Here is a 19,393-nt window from a genome sequence, read left to right as displayed (position 1 = left end):
TTCCTCTCTATCCTCTGCAAGTCTTCTGGCTGTACCTCTTCCAACCTAAGCAAGAGTTTGTGAGCAGCCCTGTGAATCAAAGGAGTGCTGAAGCCATCCTTCCTCTGAGGGTTTGTTGAGCTGCCTGGTTGTAGCACATTCACTGCTAACTCTGCTCTGCCAACCCACAGGAGCCAAGGCATGCCATGCAATTCTTCAGCATAATGGAACTGAGTGCGTTTCATGGAATCAGCTCTTTTACAAAGTCTCCCAGGTTGTGGAATTAGCTCCTTGATATTCAGACCAGGAAGAAGAAAACAGTTGATAATCAATACCACTACCAGCAAGAACAGCAAGGGCTTCTGTCTATGAAAAATGACTCACTGCAGGTGAATCTGTCTGGTGCATCAAGCAAGGCTTACATTTTCAGTCTTGGTCCTGGTGACACCTGGGGCAAAACATGGCTCATCTTTTTTCATTCAGTAGCATTCTCAACAGGCACCTTGTAACGAGTTAGAATTTTTTTTTTTTTCCTTTGTGAGTAACGTGAAACAATTAGAACATCACTCTTCCTGGAAAATAGGTCTGTAAGTTTTATGTTCACAACCCAGTCTCAAAGCAGTCACTGAATTTTTGACTTTGCTGCTCTGGAAAGATAACTCTGAAGAGTTTTCACAGCAGTTCTGAACACCAAAATAAAGCATCAAAACTGGTTATCTATGCAAAAAAAGTCATTATTTATTTTTTTTATCCCCTTGCAGTTTTATGAAGTTCTATATTCTGATACAAAGTCATGTAGTTGGGCTTCTGTTCTTTGTGGTCAAAGAAGGTTACTGTGGATTACTTCATAAGATTTAAAGAAAAAAAGATAAACGTGTACAGAGCGGTCAGTGCTGTGTGAAAGCATTTGTTACGAAGGTTGGCTGTGTTTTAAACAGGTGCTAGATATGTACTGGGCAGGAAAATGTACTGGTTTTCAGATAACTGCTTTTCAGTTGTTATGTTGATAAGTTGCCATCAGTCAGGTGTGAAACCAACTCTTCTTTTTCTAAATATGCTCTGAAAGGCTTTGAAGCTTATCTGCAGGGGTGAGGGTGTGTGGAGGAGGGCTGCTTCACGAGCAAGGTAAGTGAACATTCACATCAATCGAGTCCTTGTGTTACTAAAACCTTTTCAGGGCAAATTTTTTTTTTATTTTTTTATTTTTTTTTATTTTTTTTTTTGCCTGGATGTTCTGAGAAAACTTCACATTGCAGCTGCTGTGAGCAAAAGCATTTCCAGGTGAAATGCCAGCCAAAGCCTCTCTTGTTTTCTGATGGCAGGAATTTGCATACTAAAGTGCTTCCTGGCTCCAGGCAGCTGAGATGTGGTGTTATCTCTGGTCAGAGCTGGTATGAGTATTTCTGAACGTGCCACTCAATTCAGAGTGAATGATAATGTTTTCTAAGTCTGCTGTTATCATCGCTGTATCAGATAAGGGCTGCTGTGATTTGTGTAAGAACTTTCATTTGCTAAATAAAAGACTGTAGGTCAGGCCTGAGCTATAGGGTGATGAATAGTACTGCATATGAAGAGGGCTAGCAAGTTCAAGGCTTTAAACAATCTAGCACTTTGATACCTTTCTAAATAGAGTTTTTTGAGGTTCTGGCATCAAAAAGACATGAGAAATAGAACTCTGCTTAGCTTTGTGCAGTCACAGAAATGTAATGTGCTTTCATTTATGTACACAGGTATCTGCACACACCAACTTCCATAACAGTCTTGATGAGGAGTTGTAAAACTCCATCGAAGTTGTGAGAGCAGGAGAGAGTGAAAAGGAAGAATTTTAATAACTGGAAATCTCACCAGTCTGAACAATACCATTGATAAGCAGCGTGTTTTCATAGAGAGGTAGCATCTGTTAGAATCTCTGTCTAATATGCTGGTTTCCTCGGCTTTTCCATTTTCTCCTGCATATGGGGAAAATAACATTCTGAAATTATCTGTCATGGCATATAAATTTGGAATTTTTTTTTTTAAGGTATTCTTTTCGAACTGAAGTTCTGCTAGCAATTGAGGACTGACCAACTGTTTTCTGCCTGGGAGATGTGAAAGTTACTTTGAATGGGTGCCCACCCACAGCGCATAACCCGGGGCCAGCTGTAATCCTCGGTGTGTTTCTCACGCTTAAGCTGAGCTGCAGTGCCTCGGTGTGTGGGTAGGGGTTGCCCTAAGCTTGAAGTTTCAGCTGGAGCCAGGATATGAAGGCAGGCTGTTGCCTTCTGCAGAAGGCAGTGTTGTTTCTTTCGGTTGCCTAAGATGTGTTGAAGCTAATGCTGACTTTTCAGCCTGTGCTGTTTTGTGCTTTTGTTTGCCGTGTTGACATACTTTTAAGATACGAGAACGCTGTTGCCCTAATCTCCAGCCTTGAAAGAGGGAGATATGGTAACAACAGGAAAGCAATCCTGATATTTCTAAGGTAAAAATTTGTCTTCAGACACGCATTCTTTATTAAAAGGAATTTGGTATGGAACAGGTGTCTTGCAGTCTCCTGGCCCAAAGGAAGGACAGCCCCGAGGTCACCCTATGTTGCTCAGGCCTGTGTGCAGTGCAGTATCTCCAATCGTGGTCATTTCTCATTCTCTCCATACCCCCTATTCCAGTGTGTGACCATTCCCATTCTGCACAGCTTTCTCCTCACATCTAGCAGGAATTTTCTTTGCTGTGATTTGTGCCTATTGTCTCTTAGTTTTACTGCAAATCTTCAGAAGTGTTTGGCTTTCTTCTCTCTATCCCCTACTAACTACCTGCAGACAACTGTAGGATCTCTCTGCAGCCTTCTCTTCGTCCAGGTGAACTATTTTCTCAGCTTTTCCTTGTGCACCATATACATAAGCCCCATCCTTTTGATGGACTTATGTCCATCCCTCCACTGGACTTGATTCACTATGCTTTCCCTGTACTAGGGAGCACAGAACTAGACACAGTGACGATGCAATCTTGCAGGTGCCTACTGGAAGGAAGGACTTGCCTCCTTTGGTCCTCTGGCTGTACTCTGCTAATGCAGTTGGCTCTTTCCAACCCCATGGCAGTGGTGTTGGACTAGATGATCTTTAAAAATGGTTTCCAAACAATTCAGTAATTGCAGGTTACACTGCTTGCTCGTATTTAGCTCATCTACTGAGACTTCTGTAAGCTGCTGTGTAGCCAGCTGCACTTTGCACTACTGAGTGCAGCCCTTTGAGCCTAGCAGCTCAGCCAATTTTCCACCAATTTTTAAGAGTCTGCCTGTCCCAACAGGGCAAAAACCTTCCAATTGTCAAAGTAAACATTGCCCTACCCTAGTGCAAGGAGCTATTTTGTCACAGCTGTTCTCCTCACAGATGGTGAGGAGATCTGTGAGGCCCAACTTGCCTACGTTACCAAAGTTAATCTGCACAGGTTTTTCCCAATCATTTTGTCCTTAGCATACCTGAACATGGCAAATCCAAGAGTACTTATCCTCAATCTTTTTGGAGACTGAGGTATAGCTTGTAGTTTCCCTTGCCCTTTATAAAGGCAAGTGTGGCATTTACCTTTTTGCAGTCATCATGAGACTCTCATAGCAGCAGGAGAGAAAGCTTTATGGTCGTACTGTCTCCTACTAATACATCCCACGTGGTCCCATGGATCTGAGAATGTCCAGTTTGCTTAACTGGTCCCTAACTCAGTATTCTGCAGCACAGGTGATGCTTTGTGCTCTGGGATCTCATTGCTTGGCTTAGGAGCCTGGGAAGCCAGAGGTCAGACTGTGCCAGCAATGCCCAAGGCAGGAAAGGTATCAGGTCCCTTGACTTTTTCCACACTTTTTTTTTTTTTCTAGCCTCCCTCTAGTTATTCTATGCAGGGTCCACATTTTCCTTTTGTCTCCCTTCTCCTGCTAATGTGTCTGCAAAAGTCCTTCTTGAAGCTTCTGATGATGAAAAGTGAACTTATGTGTCAGTGGCAAATTTGGTGTTACTGTCTTATCTACATCTGTTTTCCTTCACATCAAAGTTTAAAAGGCTCATTTTGCTGAATTGCAGCAGCTGCCACTTCCCACTGCAGTAAATTAGGCTTTCAGAAGACCTCATCTTTGGAATTACAGTTCTGATCATAGTGTGGATTTTAATAGTCAGTTGAGATGCTTATTAAGTTGTAATGCTATGCATTAGAACCATCTCAGTACTGCCATAGGAATTCTGATTGTTTTGTTTTTATTAGTTTTGTGATTTAATGAAGAGAAAACATTAAAACTAAAAGCCAAATGCAAAACAGCTGTATAAAAATGTTCTATAAAACTTGGAAAACTGACAGGCATAGCACTAAAAATATTTGCAAAGACACAGCTGCTGTTAAATGCCATTGGTTTTAATAAAAATACAAATGTCATCATCGGTTATCTTAATGGAGAATCACCTCCTTGTTTCTTCTTGTAAGTTCATGATATTCAGTCTGTACTTCAGTGAAGCTTATCAGTGGGTCTGGAGATGACTTGCTCTGTAACGTTCTTTTCAACTTAGTGAATAAAATAGAACTTTTTTTTTTTTCAGTTAAACAGTGTGTCATGTTATGTATGATAGAACAAAATGTACAGTTTTCTAGTTTTAAAGAGTGTGAATACAGCAGTCTTGCCGTGTGTGTCCCCATGTGTTTCTCAGCACTGCAGCAGAGTGGTGGCAATGCCCAGAATCAGTCTTTTATTGTATCAAAGTATGTGTTTGAAGTGGTCATGGACTGTGTCAGTGTGATGGTACAAACAAAGGGTGGTAACCCCAACCTGCGCCCACTTGGATAAGGCCTCCTCAGTCATTCTGGGCTGTGATGTAACAGGGTCACCCTGTAACACGGGAGTTGCTTACACTACTGGCAATATCCAGTTGCTGGCTTATGCAGCAACACTACTAGAAAAACAATAATTAACAAGGAATAATTGCAATCAATGCACGGGGAGATGGGCTTTCTGAAGCTTGAACTATTGTATAAAAATGCATATGTGTGCATGTATACACATATATATTTGTATGTGTGTTAATATATATATGTATCTATGAAAGCATCTTAGTTTTCAAGCTCCTACATCAGCACAGCAGCTACTAACATTCTTTTTGTTTATTTTTTTCAGACTCAAAAAAACACTTTTGCATAAGATGCTGTTAAGCTTATCAGATGAGAAGAAATAGCTGCATTGCAACAGGTGTGTGTCATAACTGATGTGAGCAGTGTTGTTTGGCCTTATCTTATATGGGATTATTATTTGAATTTTGAAACAGATGAAGATTTGAGTTCCTGATTCAGTCTGGATTGCAAAGGTGTATCTGCATATATATACAGCAATTACCTGAATTATAAATAAAGCTTTCGGTGCAGTTATAATTAGGATTTCTGTAATAAAGCTGTTACTCACGATGCTTTTTTGCTTTTCCCTTCCTTCTCATTAGAATTTTATTTTAGAGACTTCTATTACCTTTCTGTTTACTTATGACTAAGAGTTTTCCTATAGGTCAGGAATCAAAGGTCTGATTTTTATTGGCAGTAAAAAGATGTGTGCTGTCAAAGCTGCTGCTGTTGTCCCTTCATCATAGCTGTGTACTTGCCTCTGACTACACACAGTAGTTTTGTCATATGAGACTCTTTCTTTTGGGTTCCTAATCTTGTTTGTCCCACTTGTGTGAATACCTGTGTTCTCTTGTAGTCCCAGAAGGGAGCCACAAACCAGATGACCGTGAGTTCCATGTTGATTGAAATGTGGATCTGCCAGCCACAAGAGCCAGAAACTAAAATGCAGTCTACACACCTTGTCATGGTACGCCTTTACTTAAACCATTGGGAGTTTTGCCACTGGTTTTTGAAGGGATTCAGATTTTGGGGGATAGAGGTTAAGTTCAGAATCGCTTACCATCCCTAACTTGGTTTCTGTTTAGCATCAACACACTGAAACTTAGTACATTGAGCTCTCATTTCATCAAGGTGCTTGTTGACTCAAGCCTCCTGAAGTAGCTGGAATGCAGAGTTTAGGGGTACGCCCTGTCATCATGAGATGGCCTGGAGCAACAACACACCTACTCTCCTGGAGCTGTACTGCAGTGATAATGCTGTGTCTTGAGGAGCAGGACCTGGCTGGATTTATCACACAGAAAGGAGTGATGAACCAACTGAACAGGTGTATAGGTTGGCATACATTGGGTTGCAATAATAATGCAATCTCTTGGCATAATTTTCCAGTCCTGATGCTGTTATTCAGACTTCTCCAGCTCATGGGGAAGAAGCTGAGAGCAGCCTGCTCCCCCCCCAGAGCTCTACTATCCATCTCCATTTCCCTGCAGAGCTTTGTTCTGCCTTAGTCAGAGACACCCTGCCCCCCCATAGCAGGGTATGGGGAAAGATGAAGGATGCCACATTCCAGCAGGAGAAACCTCACCTTTCAGCAGCGCGTGCTTCACAGCACAAGCCTCAAAGGGAAATGGGACAAGGGTAGACAGTGATAGGACAATGGGGGAATGGTTTTCAACTGCCAGGGGAGGTTTAGGTTAGATATTAGGAGGAAGTTTTTCACACAGAGGGTGATGAAGCACTGGAACAGGTTGCCCAAGGAGGTTGTGGATGCCCCATCCCTGGAGGCATTCAAGGCCGGGCTGGATGTGGCTCTGGGCAGCCTGGGCTGCTGGTTGGTGACCCTGCACATAGCAGGGGGTTGAAACAAGATGATCATTGTGGTCCTTTTCAACCCAGGCCATTCTATGATAAATGGATTGTCACACTGATGGCACAAGGTAACCTAAACAATGCCATGGGGGACCTGAAGTCCAGTGTGGAGGAGTGGTGTGGTTCTGAACGCTGTGGTGGCAGCAGGGAACATGCAAATATGACAACTTTTAGAGCTTAGGTCTTAGGTATGATTGTTTTCAGTCCCTTTATATTCTTCTCCTTGAATACAAGTTAACTCACAGTGCTAAGTCAGCTGAGAGGCTGCTAACAACAGTCTGAAATGAACACAGCTTTGTAAGCATGCACACATGAGAGCTAAAAGGGAATATCCCTGCCAGCTTCAGCCACGGTCTGCGCCCAAGCGCTGCTCTCCGCACAGGGCTGATTAAATCCTTGCAGTTCAGTAAGTGCTGACAGAGAAGGGGGGAAAAACACGCTCAGAGCTTCCCCGCGTCCATCCAGCCTCCAGCGCGCCCTCCCAGTCGCAAACCGTGCCAACCCTCGGCTCCCGGCAGCGTTTTCGTAACCTTTCTGAGCATGCACGGCTGCTGACGCATGTGCAGCTCAGGCGAAGGCTGCAGAGCATGATGGGGCTCCGCTCCTCCCGCCTGCATATATAGGGTCAGGCTGCTGGACGGGCGCTGCGGCTGCCGGGCGCGATGGAGCAGCTGGGGAAGCGGTCGGGGCCGGCGGCTCGGCTGGACGCCATCCTGCGGCACCTGTCCCCGCGGGCGGCCCCTGCTCTCGTATCCTTTGTGCGTTGGGTGGGAAGGGCCCGAGGGACGTTGGCACTCCTGGGGTGGGAGCCGTGCCCTGGCTGGGGGTTGGTGGCGTGCTCCAAGGGATGCGGCAGGGTTGGTGCGCGCCCTGCAGTTCTGCCTAGCCGTCCCCAAAGCCTCTTGCCGCCTGCTGTTTTCTCGTTGGGCTTTAGCACAGGGCCGTGCAGCTGATGTTTAGCTGCCTCTTGGCACATGGCTTTGTTTGCTTATTTTTCAGGATCTGACCATAAAACACGATGGAAACGCAGCAGTGTTCATGGTGCAGCTGCCTGCCCGGCAGGGTTGGCTAGTGTGGATATCAGTGTGCATCAATGGGAGCAGCGAGCAGGAGGATTTATCTTAAAGATTAACGAGTTTGAGGGAAACGATCTCTGCAGGGGTTAGCAATCACACAGCAAGTCTCAGACCTTGCTGGCAGTTATGGGCTTGGACCGTGACACCAGCAGCAAGAAAAGCATAGAGCTTTCCTTGGTGCTGTGCTTGTGAATGAGAAGTGAGCAGACTTTGGAGGTGATCCGTTTTACAGTAGATGAAATAAACGCGACTGGGACAGAAAGTTCCACGTTTCCAGAAGTTAAGTGAAGGCTGTCTGCTGGTGCTGTTTTTAAAGACACTGCCAAAAATATTACTTAAAAATTTAAATGCTGCTAATTCTCATCTAAATGTCGGCAAGTTGTTTGAATTATAGTAAATTGGTGAAGAGGATGTGATTAAATAGGATGTTAATCTCCAAATGTATAAAAACTATAAAGGTACAAGGATAGTAATGACTGGAATGGCTGGAAAGAAACCTGAAGACTGTATTGTTCAACACCTTGTTGTGCTCAGGGTTGTCACCCTTTAGATCAGATTGATAAAGGTGCAGGCAAGAACAAAATGAAATTACACTGAAATGAAATTACCCTGTTTGTAAGGGGAAAGTAAAGTTTCTGATGGGATCCCAGAGCTTTTCCCCATTATTGCTTGGCTGGTGTGTGTTGTTTCAGGCAAACCCAGGGGACCCTCCAAGTCTGGAGCCAGTTACACGTGCTGCTGTTTGTAAATCCATCTGTGAAGGCTGTAATACAAAGAGATTAGGTCAGAATTATGATTAAACTGGGCTGGAATTAGAAAGATATATGGGTAAAGGAAATGACAGAAACCAGTGGAAATAGGTTTGTTTGATTTATGTCCCCTTGGTGTACTGATTTTGTTTTAATGTGTGGCTTTGGTGAATGTGACATGACAGTCACTTTTCCTCCCAGAGAATCTCTCTCCTTTTATGAATGGAGAAACGTCTTCCCCTTCTATTTGCTCTTATAGATTGGTATAATAGAGACATGAATATTCATAATGTTGGAATTTGCATATTGGAAGATCAGACATTTCTACACAGCAGTGAGAGAAAAAAAAACTAGCACACAGGCTGTAGAGTTAAAGGTCACTTCAAACATGCAGGCAAATAGTAGATTAAGAAAGCAGCCACACAGGTGGTGTTATTTGAGTGTCTGACTTCTCCAGGTCACATACTGATGGTGCTGGTAGAGCTCCTGGGGATCTTGAACTTCACTGTGCTTGTGGTTCAGCCTTTTCCAAAAGGCTTTGCTTGCCTGTGTGTGCTCCCAGGTGCTATGCTGTCTGCACAGTTTGTTAACGTGTCTATTGTGAGAGCACATGATTCCCAACTGAGGATGGTGTGTGATGGAAAGAGAATGGTTTAAATACTCTGTGTCTTCACAAAAATGAGATGTCAGAGGTCACAGCTCCCTTCCAGCAGTAGTGCTGTCCTTAAGGAAAACCCCTTGCAGTGGGACCTGCTGGGTCCCTTTCGAGCAGGGTTCCCTGTGTCCTCTTCCATCATTCTTCCATCCAGTTTTCAGCACGTTTTCCTCCTTTGGCTCATTATTTTTTTTTCTACACTCCTCTGCACGTGCCATGCTCTTCTCCCACTGTATTCGACTCTCAGCATATGGATTGTAGATAGAACTGATCACAAAACCTACTAAAGGAGCACATGCTTTTATGGCACATGGAAAAGGCTGTGGTGAGCCATGCAGGAAGGTCTGCAATCTCTATAAGATAACCACAAAACTCAGGGGTCTCCCAGTTGGACCAGCACAGACACAGAGATTCACTTTATATATATATTTTTGTCCTTTCTCCTGGGTCAGGTTTCAATACTGTTGTGCAAAGCTGTTGTGAGTGTTCATTATCGAGTGATGCTTACTTGTTCTGTGGGTGAAATTGTTCTGTCTCTGCATAAGAGAATGCAGTTGTGCTTATTTAAAACAGTTGAAATAAACTGTGGTGAAGGGCCCATAGGCTTTCCTCTCTCTGTGCTTCCCCTGATAGGTTTGGAGGGATCTACTCTGCAGTAACTGGAGGCAGAGCAGGTTTGCACCAGTGCTGTGTGTGAATGTGAAGTCCCAGGTTCATCTCGTTTGAATTCTGGCTCTGAATTTGGCACAGTGGTGATTGGAGGGGAGAGATGGAGAAGCACCTTCAGGGGACAGTGCAGGCTTTGGATAGGTTTGATTGTTCTCCACAGCATAAGGAGACTAGGCAAGTAAACATCTCCAATGAGCATCTCATTAAATATCTTTATGTTCTTGGAGATAAACCCTCTGGCCTCCTTTGGAGTCTCAGTCATTGTACTGACTTTCCTATATGTGTGGACAAGGCTGTACTATAGTTATAGTTCTTTGCCAGGCATGCTGCTCAGAAGATGGGGAAGATCTCTCAGAACCAGAATAAACAAGAGCAAAAGCAAGAAGTCCAGCACAGCATGTTCTTTTAATGTGAACCATACTGTAGGATTCAGGATGTGTAGATGTTCTACTCTTTTGTGCTGGAGTTCCTTAATTTTCATTGCAGACATTCATTCCTACTTCAGCACAAGTTAGTGCTGTTCATCAGCCAGGGAAGTTTCGGTAAGTTATAACCTCCTTTGTAGAGAGAAAAAGCCAAACTAACTAAAAAACCACAGCACCTGCCATGGGGAGGATTTCTCACTGATTTCCTTCAGGCACTGGTTGGGGATCTGGTGCTCCCATTGCTCCTGCTCTGCACTGATGTGTCTCCCTTGTCTTTTTCAGCTTTACTCTGGACAATGGTATCCTCACTACAGAGCAAAGGCAGTTCTATGAAGACAATGGTTATCTGCTCATTAGGAAGCTTGTTTCTGATGAAGACATTGAGCGTTTCAGGTACAGGATGCTTTGTCCAAGGTGCTGGTGGGTCTTGTGTAGAGCAGTATCCTGGGGGAAGCTCTAGGCAGCTAGATGAGTTTGGGCTTTAACTGAATATGTGTGCGTGGTATTGATGGATTTGGTGTGTTTGAGGAGAGTCATCTGGCCAAAAATAGTGAAAATATGCTCCATCTTCTTATTCCCTCTCTGTTTCAGGAAGGAGTTCATAAGGATCTGTAAGAAAGAGGTGAGAGTTCCTGGAGCTATGATTATGAAAAATGAGGCCCTGAGATCCCAGTATGGCCAGACTGAAAGCGTCGTTAATAAAGTGCAGGACTTCCAGGAGAATGAGGAGTTGTTCAGATACTGTACTCTGCCACAGGTAAAAATAAAAATAAAAACTTAAAAGAAAATGGTTGTGAAAAAATATATATTTGGGGGGGGGGGGTTATTATTATTATTTTATAATTATTTTATTATTATATTTATTATATATTTTTATTTGGGTTTTAATGCCTACCTGAAGAAACTTTTTTTGGTTCTGCTAAAGCCATATTCATTTATCCTTTAAAGCCTCTGTATGTCACTCCCATAAGCATATTTATGAGGAAAGATATTAAAAAGAAAGATATTCTGCATGAACGTAGGATGGATGGAGGTCTGAGAGGGAAACTTAAAGCAATGTTCATCAGCTCCTGTGGTGGGTGACCCACCTGCTGTGCCCTCATCCTCAGCAATTTCATCTCTCATGTTTCTGATATTTTTTTTCTGATGTTGTCTTCCCTGTAGATCCTCAAGTACGTTGAGTGCTTCACTGGGCCCAACATAATGGCAATGCACACCATGCTGATAAATAAACTTCCAGATTCTGGTAAGGAGATCTTGGGAAAGAGGAGTACAGAAATAGATGTGTGTACATTGTTTGTCTGGCCAGAATTGAGGGCATCTTTTGGTAGGGGCTGTTTTCTTTAAATCATTACTTACTGTGATAACAGTTACTGTATTTCAATCTTAAGTGTTTTTTGTTGTTGTTGCTGTTCTCTGTTTTCTCTAAAGACTGTTATTTTCTTGGCTGCACCACTGATTTTCAAAGTGGGCCAGCAAGCTCCCTATTCAGCCAGCTGCACTTGCACAAAGGCTCGCTGTTGGAAACATGACATGCTTTTAAGTTTGACTTTTCAAAGGTGTTGAAAATAAGTGCTTCTGTGGACCTCAGTGAAAGGCAATAAATACAGAGATCATCTCTGCTCAGAGTTTATGTGCTCCTGACCTCACTGTCAGTTGGTGCGTGCCCAGTGGTTCGATATGAAGATATTTGAACATGTGCCAAAAGAAGGATTTTGAAGCCTGGCTTTGGCTGCTGCTGGAAATTTAAATCATGACTTACAGGAGAGCGATGAGTAGGGAGAAAGAGAACCTGACTAACCGTGTTGCAGTTTGTCAAGGTAGCTTATGCTCTGCACAAGGTGCTTTAGTTTAGCAATGATGAGACATGAGCTGTGTTTCCTGTGCTCGAGTATGCAGGTTCTGAGCAGACACACAGTGTGGTGAATTACTAAAAATACTGACCTCATGAAAGTCATCACCAGCTGTCATCTTAGAAACTCCACAGAGAGATGTGTTATTTTTGCTTGGAAATTCAACAGGAGACCCAGCATTCTTAATACAAAAGTAAGACAATAGCAGTAAAGAAATCAGAAGTTGTTCTATAATTCTGAGAGTACTTTAGGTTAGATGCAGTCCTCTGGAGAGTTTTTGAGGCTGCCTGAAATCTAAATAACATGACAGATGAGGCAAGTAGGTTGATGATAGACACCCTGGCTACATCTATCCGAGGTGTAAAATCCATGGCAAAATAAAGCATCTAATATGTAAAAGGTTTTGGTCTGGAAGAGGATGATACGTTTCAAGAAGAAGCAAGCAAATTTTCAGTAAAGATTTTTTGTTTATGCTTCGGGAGGAAAATAAATCTTTAGGAAGAAGGCTAGTAGAGTGCTGGGTAGACTTTCTGGGGAGAGAAGAGAGAAGACTGGACAAACATCTGTTGGCACAGCTCAGGGAGGATTGATTCTGCTTACAACACAGCAATAGATCAAATGACTTCTTGATAGCCTTTCCAGCGCTGCTGATGAAAGTCTTTGTACTGGGAAAGGTTTATGCAATACTGTGTAGGTTAAACGTTCACAAATTGGACAGCAGCCAGCAAAAGGCAAAAGCTTGGCATGTGGGTGGCGGAGGCCACCAAAAGGAGGAGACTTCTGAAGGGTCACATGGCCAGGCAGCCTCCTGGCACACGCTGTATTCCCATGCTGTTGCTGACATAAGTGCACAATTGTGCTCTTGGTCTTGGACTCTACGGGTGAAGGCACAAGCTAACTCATTTCATTTCCAAATCAGTGGTGGTCTGGAGCACATATAAAGTCAGCAAAGTCTTCATGTGAAGGCTTGCAAGCAGTGCCTTCTTCAGACATGATATGAGTGCAGTGTCTTCATAGGAAGGAAGAGACCATGTCATGTTTGATGAGGTTGAAGATTTTGACCTTGTGTTGCAGACAAACAGACTTTTCTCCACCCCATGCATCAGGACTTGCACTATTTCCCGTTCCGGCCAGCAGACCGCATCGTGTGCTCGTGGACTGCCATGCAGAGAGCTGATGAGAACAATGGGTGCCTAGTTGTCGTGCCTGGGACACACACATTGCCTCTGAAGCCTCACGGCTATCCAGAGTGGGAGGTAAAGTTGCATGGAGGCACTGGGGGTGTTGGGGCCACACTTCACCTGGGTTGGGTCCACATAGCGGGATGGTGCACAGGTCAAAGCTGAGGCTTTCAGTGATGGCTTTTGTCTGTCCAAACGCTCATTGTTGCTTTCTGGCAGAGTTGCTTAGTTTATTTAACACCATATAACTCAGCAATGGCTCTCTTGAACTTGGGCAGATTTGCTTTTTACCCAACTTCACCTAAAGCCCTGTGGAATGAGGTTGCCTCGTTTCTTCATCAAGAAACGCCTGGTAAATTATGGAGAAATGTTGGCTTACTCTCCAGAATACTCCCCAAGCTGTGGACCTAGGTTTTGGAGCGGATCCTTTTCTGGAAATGAATTGCACCCCTAGTTCAGGACCAGGATCTAAGGCTTCTGAATAGTCTGGCACATTGTGGCACCACTTCATAAACACATGCAACCATTTTCCAGCATCCTTGCCAAGTCTTAGGACTCACAGAAGTGATTTCGTTCCTGCTCGGTGAGTATGCGTACTTTCCTGTAGAAGAGAAATGGAAAATAAACAACTGGATGGAGTTAAATATCTAGTGTTATCTTCATCTTAAGAGCAGATACTACCTCACCTGGCCCAGCACTGATAATGGTTTTACAGGGTGCAGAAAGCTGGACTCTGAAGGTGCTTTCTCTGTTGTCTCCAGCAGAGAAACACTTGGTTATCAGCACAGAGCTTCAGAAAACAGAAGCAGTATTATTCTGCTGTACCTCAGATTGTAGTAGGAAGACTGGCTGTCAAAAAGGCAGGCTCTTGGTTGAGCATACTGAGTATACTGCCCAGAAGAACGCAGATCAAGAGCTCTCTACTTTTCCTTGCACTGAGAGTCTGCACTTGCTCCATCTTTAACCGAGTGATTTTAACTCGGTTTTGTTGGTTTTTTTTTTTTCCAATTTTATTTTTCCTAGGGTAAAACAAACAAACTGTTTCATGGGATACTTGATTACGATGAGAAGAGTCCCAAGGTTCACCTTGTTATGGAGAAGGGAGACACAGTGTTCTTCCATCCCCTGCTCATTCATGGCTCCGGGATAAATAAGACATCAGGTTTCCGAAAGGTAAGAAACCAACTCATGCTCTGTTTATTTATATCTAAACTGATCAAAATAATACCTCACCTCTCCCCGTAGCAATCTCATGAATATTTGGATTGGAATCTTAAAATCAGAGACTCACTAAGACCATCTAGTCCAACTGCTGACCCATCACCACCATGCCCATTACCATGTCCCTCACTGCCACAATTCACTTCTTAATGTGTTAGCTTTTCTATTAGCTTCTGAATATTCTTTTGCTCACGCTCTCTCTTTTTTTTATTGTTTTTTTATTTTTAAAGTATAAGCATGTCTGAATAGCACGTTGTGGGGGTGTTTAAGGGAAACAAAGCAGGAGCAGAAATAAGGAGTTGAAACTGTTAGAAGCTTGGCTTGCTTTATGTGCTTTCCCAATAGTTCACCTTCAGCCATTCCAAATTTTTCTCTTAACTTCTTTCCCCTGCCCTCTGCGTACCTCTTTTCTGAATATCAGGAGCCTCCAGTATCCAGTAAATAATTTTTATTTATTTATATGATATTATGACTTTTTTTTTTAATGCTAAGCATTCTATTTCACATCATCTGTTTTGCATTATTAACAGAATGACAGATAAAAATGCCCTTCTGATCTGGTATCAGAAGCAGATTCATGCATGCACGTAAGGGAACTGTAGCCTCTGTTCCTCATTAGCCGTAATGCAGAATTTCCCCCCGTGCACTGCAGCACAGGCAGTGTTACATTCTTGATTTTATTTTTATTTTTTTTATTTTGCCTGCATCAGCCACCATCTGACCCTTTCTCTGAGCCCCAGTAGCAGCTTAGTGGGGTGGCATGCCGTGTTCCTGCAGTCCTAAAAGCAGAGTGAGCACATCAGCTACTGGGAGTCTCATCTGCTGGCTTTCTCCTCCGTAGTGGAGCCATAACCTTGTTTAGTGTCCTGCAGAAACACAGGAGCTTCCTCATATCTTGCCAAATCCAAATGTTACTCTACTTTTGGTGTAAATTAATGATTTTGTGGAGTTCCTTGAACAGGGTTATGGTCCAGCACTTTGAAACGTCATGATTTTGCTTGCTGCTGACATAGCTCTTTTTCCAGTTTTTATTTATTGAATTCTTCTAGACTTTGCTTAACCACAAACTGATTACAGAATCTGACATAGAGCTGCTCTGATTCCAGCTTCTCTGATTGCTAAGTTTAATTGCTGATAATTCGAGGTCAAGTAGGCAGTGCATTACTTGTTGTCAAGAGCAATAACATGACTTGTTCTGCTCAACACTCAAGTGAAATCCAGTATACTCAAAGCTTATAAAAACTTCTAAGATAGACAGCTTAGTGCTGCTTTATCATTTCCAGGGTGTCTGGAAGCATCCTACTTAATTCTGGTGTATGGAAGTAGAAGGATGGGAAGAGGGGAGAAAGAAGAGGGTGTGTGCAAGAGTATTTCTCCAGGGGTACATTTAGGGGAATAATCTGAAAGGAGGAAGGAATTTGCTGACTTGGTCAGTAAGGAAGGAGTGGGATGCTTATCATCTGGCACACAGGAGCTTTTTCTACCATTTTCTTTTTCTGCAATCAATTTGGGAATGAATGATGGCCCATTTCCCCACACAGAGCATAAGCTGCCACTTTGCCAGCTCAGATGGCCACTATATTGATGTCAAGAACACAACCCAGGCAGACCTGGAGAAGGAGCTGCAAGAAATGGTACACAGGAGATATGACATGCCTGCTCTGGCACTCAAGGTAGGACTTCTGTACATGTGCTTCATTACCATCCAGTTTGGTCCCCTTTGCTCAGTTTCTCTCATACAACAGTTCTGTGCTTTTTGCTATTCCAGTGTCACAGATGGAGCTGAGGTGCTTGGCAGAATAAAAGATGCAGAATTCTGAAAATGACTGCAGGGGTTTTTTTTTGTTTGTTTGTTTGTTTGTTTGACCTTTTGCTGATAAGACTTCTTGCTGTCTGCCTGCCTCTGCTGAAGAAGTGATCCTGCTGTCTAGGCGGCTCCTTCGTGTCCCTTGAGCTCTAGAAGTTCCTCCTGCAGCCCTGCTTATCAAAGTGGATTTTGTGAATGTACCTTTATCCCTTGCTCTGCAACCTGGATTATCACGGAATCAGAATGGCTCAGGTTGGAAGGGACCTTACAGATCATCTTGAGTTTGTGCAGACAGTCAGCACTTCTTGAGGTGACTGCAGCTGCAGTTAATGTAAGTGAGGAGGAGCCGTGCACTCTGCAGTTCTGAGGCTGCTCACATTTGCTGCTTACACCGTTCAGGGGCTTTGGGCTTTCTGACCAGAAAGCCCAGCAGGTATGATGAATGACACAAAGCAGGGAGGTTTATGAAGAACTTTTCCCTGCATCCCCTGGCTTCAGGTTTGTTACGAGAAGTGTGTCTGAAGCAGAGCTCTTTGCAGTTGTGTTTGGACTACACGATAGAAGTAAGAAGATGCATTTATCTCTTGCCCTGAATTTGCAGTAATAAGGTGGAGTAAATTCTGTGCTTGGCCACAGTGGTATGGCCACAGTTCTCATGGGTTCAGCTCCAACTGGCAGGTGCATTTTCTTTTTAAAAACAAGGAGCCACATCTCGCTGCAGAAGTTGGTTGTTGTTGTTAAATATAATCCTGTATCAGTTGTTTAGATTTGAGGCTACAGCAGGAACGCAGGCGATGTTACACATCTGCCTCAGAAAGATAAACAAATGGGGGTGATGGATCCTTGCTAAATAATTGAAACCATTGCATAAAATAGAAAACAAATCTAAATTCTTCCAAGGCTCAGCCACTGGAAGAGGAAGAAACTTTGTTGCAGGGATTTCTTAATCCACAGCAGCTCTCAAACACATACACATCCAGCAACAAGGCAGTAAAGCCTACACGTGATAGGCAGTGTGTTCTTTTTAAATCCGTGCAATATCTGAGGTGTTGGGGAGGAGAGGGCTTTTCTTTACACAGTTGCCTTTGTTTGTTTTCCCACAGTGTGCCAAGGTAGGGCTGGGTGTCAGCCTCTGTTCGGCAAGCCTGGACTTATGTTTGCACAGTTCCAGCTGATTGACTTTTGATACCTGGAGATAGTTAAGTTCCCTGTGAAGTCCAAATGGATACACAGGGAGGCTCATTCCTGCTCATGAGTTGGAAAGTGACCTCTGTGAAGTAACCAGCAGTCTTTTCTTCTTTACAGTCTTCAGCAGCGTCTGCTCAGAACTTGGTTCCTGGTTAAGGGACTGTATTTGTATGCAGTATTTCCAGCTGGTTTCTGTTGCACAAGGAATACTGTGTGCTCATGTGTAGCAGTACTTAAGATGTCAGTCCATGAGCTTTTTCAGTCACCCAGAAGTGCACAGGGGGTGCACTGTGTGTTCAAGCAGGTTAGGACGATTTAAGCAAGGATCATTCTCATTGTGCTGCTAATGTTTTCCTTCTGCCACCTGCCAGAATTGAGTATGGGCATCTTTCAGTCTGTGTCAGAGCTGCAAATGATCCCCTTTCTGCAGGTAGAAGCTGTGCTAATTTTGGCTGTATTTTGGTTCTTGATCTTTAGGATTTGAAAGGATGCTTATTGTCTCACTATGATTTTCCTTTGTCTCATTTTTGTTTTGAAGGATATTTGGACCTTCAGAGCACGAGTTGTGCAAGGGGAAAGAATTAACCTGTAGAACAACCTGCGAAGACCAGGATGGAAAAATGTGCCTATATGAGCTGCTGTGATGGGAAAGCACAGACCCCACATCAGCAGTTGGAATTACATGCACTTTGTTGACCTCTGCATTGGTAACTTAGCCAAATGCTGTACTGCTAAGTGGTTTTATGCTAATACAAAATAATTGCACTAAGGTTGAACGGCTGATGTACGTCAAGGAAAATCTAACCTAGAAAACAGATTTGCTGTGGTTCTTTCAGACAATCAAAGAATAATGGTCTTTAAAGATCACCTTAATCATTTTGATGTCTTCACTCTCATTTTTAAGGTTTCTCCTGTGACATACCTTTGAGCTGATGCTATATTAATATAAGATTTTTATGCAAGGATTTATGTAAGAGTTTGTAATTTTTAAACTGCCCAACATCCTGTTCTATGCAAAGGAAGTGCAAGGAGTCAGTTTTATGTGAGCCTTCTGTACAGGATGAGCTCACATGGGAGGTCATACTGATACCAGCAGAAAGAACTTGCAAGGAACTGGGTAAAGGGAAAGCAGCAGCTTGGATCGAAAAATGAGACTGGTGGAGCCGAGTATTACTGCTTGCACCATTCCTCAAACATAGCCTAGTGTGCTATGATAGCTAACCAAGCAGCACTGGCACAAGGTAAATGTGTGTCTGGTAGAGCTGGAAACTTCTGGGCCTGCAGAGCATCCTCTGTTGGCCTTGCACAACTGCTATAGGGCTGTGTAAAACAAGGGGGTCCTGCTCTGAGGCTGGCAGTTCAGTAAGCGTGCCTTTTGGCATTGGCTGGCCGGGAGGTGGTTAGGCTTTCCTCACAGTGTAGCGGGTGGCAGGGTGGATTGATGTGCACTGAAATGATCTCTCGCCTTTCACAGTATTTTTTTTCTTGACTTCTGAAGGATTCTTCTGCTTTCAGAATCTGTTTTTGGAAACAATGATTAAATGCGAGCAAAATGAAACTGAGAGGTTGTGTTGTGTTATTGCCATTCAGAAATCCTGTCGATGCATATGGAGTTGTATACCCCAGTAAAAAACTGTAGTCCTCAATCCTTTTCCACTCTGCTCTGCCATCTGGTAAAGAAACCAACAAGGCACCAAACCCTGCTGCTGCATCTCAGACCTGCAGAGGCACCTGCTCTGAAACACCCTGAACATTCTCAGCTTGGTCTTTACTTGCTGTGAGCAAAAGAATTCTGGTGGCTGGAGGCTCTGCTCAGCCCTGCTTGTACTCTCTGGGGTCTTTGTGAGCACCTTGGACATCCTGTCCAGTTCCTGAGGCAGGGTCTGTG

General features: G+C 43.5%; 1 protein-coding gene across 1 annotated transcript; it reads left to right on the top strand.

Moving 5' to 3' along the window:
• Window positions 1–7,235: 7,235 nt before the first annotated feature.
• PHYH (phytanoyl-CoA 2-hydroxylase) lies at window positions 7,236–19,063 on the top strand. The gene is made up of 9 exons (XM_003201854.5): window positions 7,236–7,430; window positions 10,317–10,372; window positions 10,538–10,648; window positions 10,847–11,012; window positions 11,420–11,501; window positions 13,183–13,364; window positions 14,313–14,462; window positions 16,052–16,183; window positions 18,044–19,063. The coding sequence occupies exons 1-9, from the start codon at window positions 7,344–7,346 to the stop codon at window positions 18,095–18,097; spliced, it is 1,020 nt and encodes a 339-aa protein (XP_003201902.1). The 5' UTR covers window positions 7,236–7,343; the 3' UTR covers window positions 18,098–19,063.
• Window positions 19,064–19,393: the final 330 nt, after the last annotated feature.

This window comes from Meleagris gallopavo, chromosome 1 (genome assembly GCF_905368555.1).
Source record: "Meleagris gallopavo chromosome 1, MGAL_WU_HG_1.1, whole genome shotgun sequence".
NCBI classification, from domain to species: Eukaryota; Metazoa; Chordata; class Aves; order Galliformes; family Phasianidae; genus Meleagris; species Meleagris gallopavo.
Note: the sequence above shows the minus strand (reverse complement) of the source record. Positions and strands in the feature narration are given on the sequence as shown.

Bases quoted from the DNA above. Each gene is read 5' to 3' on its own strand.
- PHYH (XM_003201854.5), top strand. From the start codon at position 7,344: ATGGAGCAGCTGGGGAAGCGGTCGGGGCCGGCGGCTCGGCTGGACGCC. The intron at 10,373-10,537 runs GTAAGTTATAAC...TGTCTTTTTCAG, and splicing joins CATCAGCCAGGGAAGTTTCG to CTTTACTCTGGACAATGGTA. The intron at 14,463-16,051 runs GTAAGAAACCAA...TTCCCCACACAG, and splicing joins AGACATCAGGTTTCCGAAAG to AGCATAAGCTGCCACTTTGC.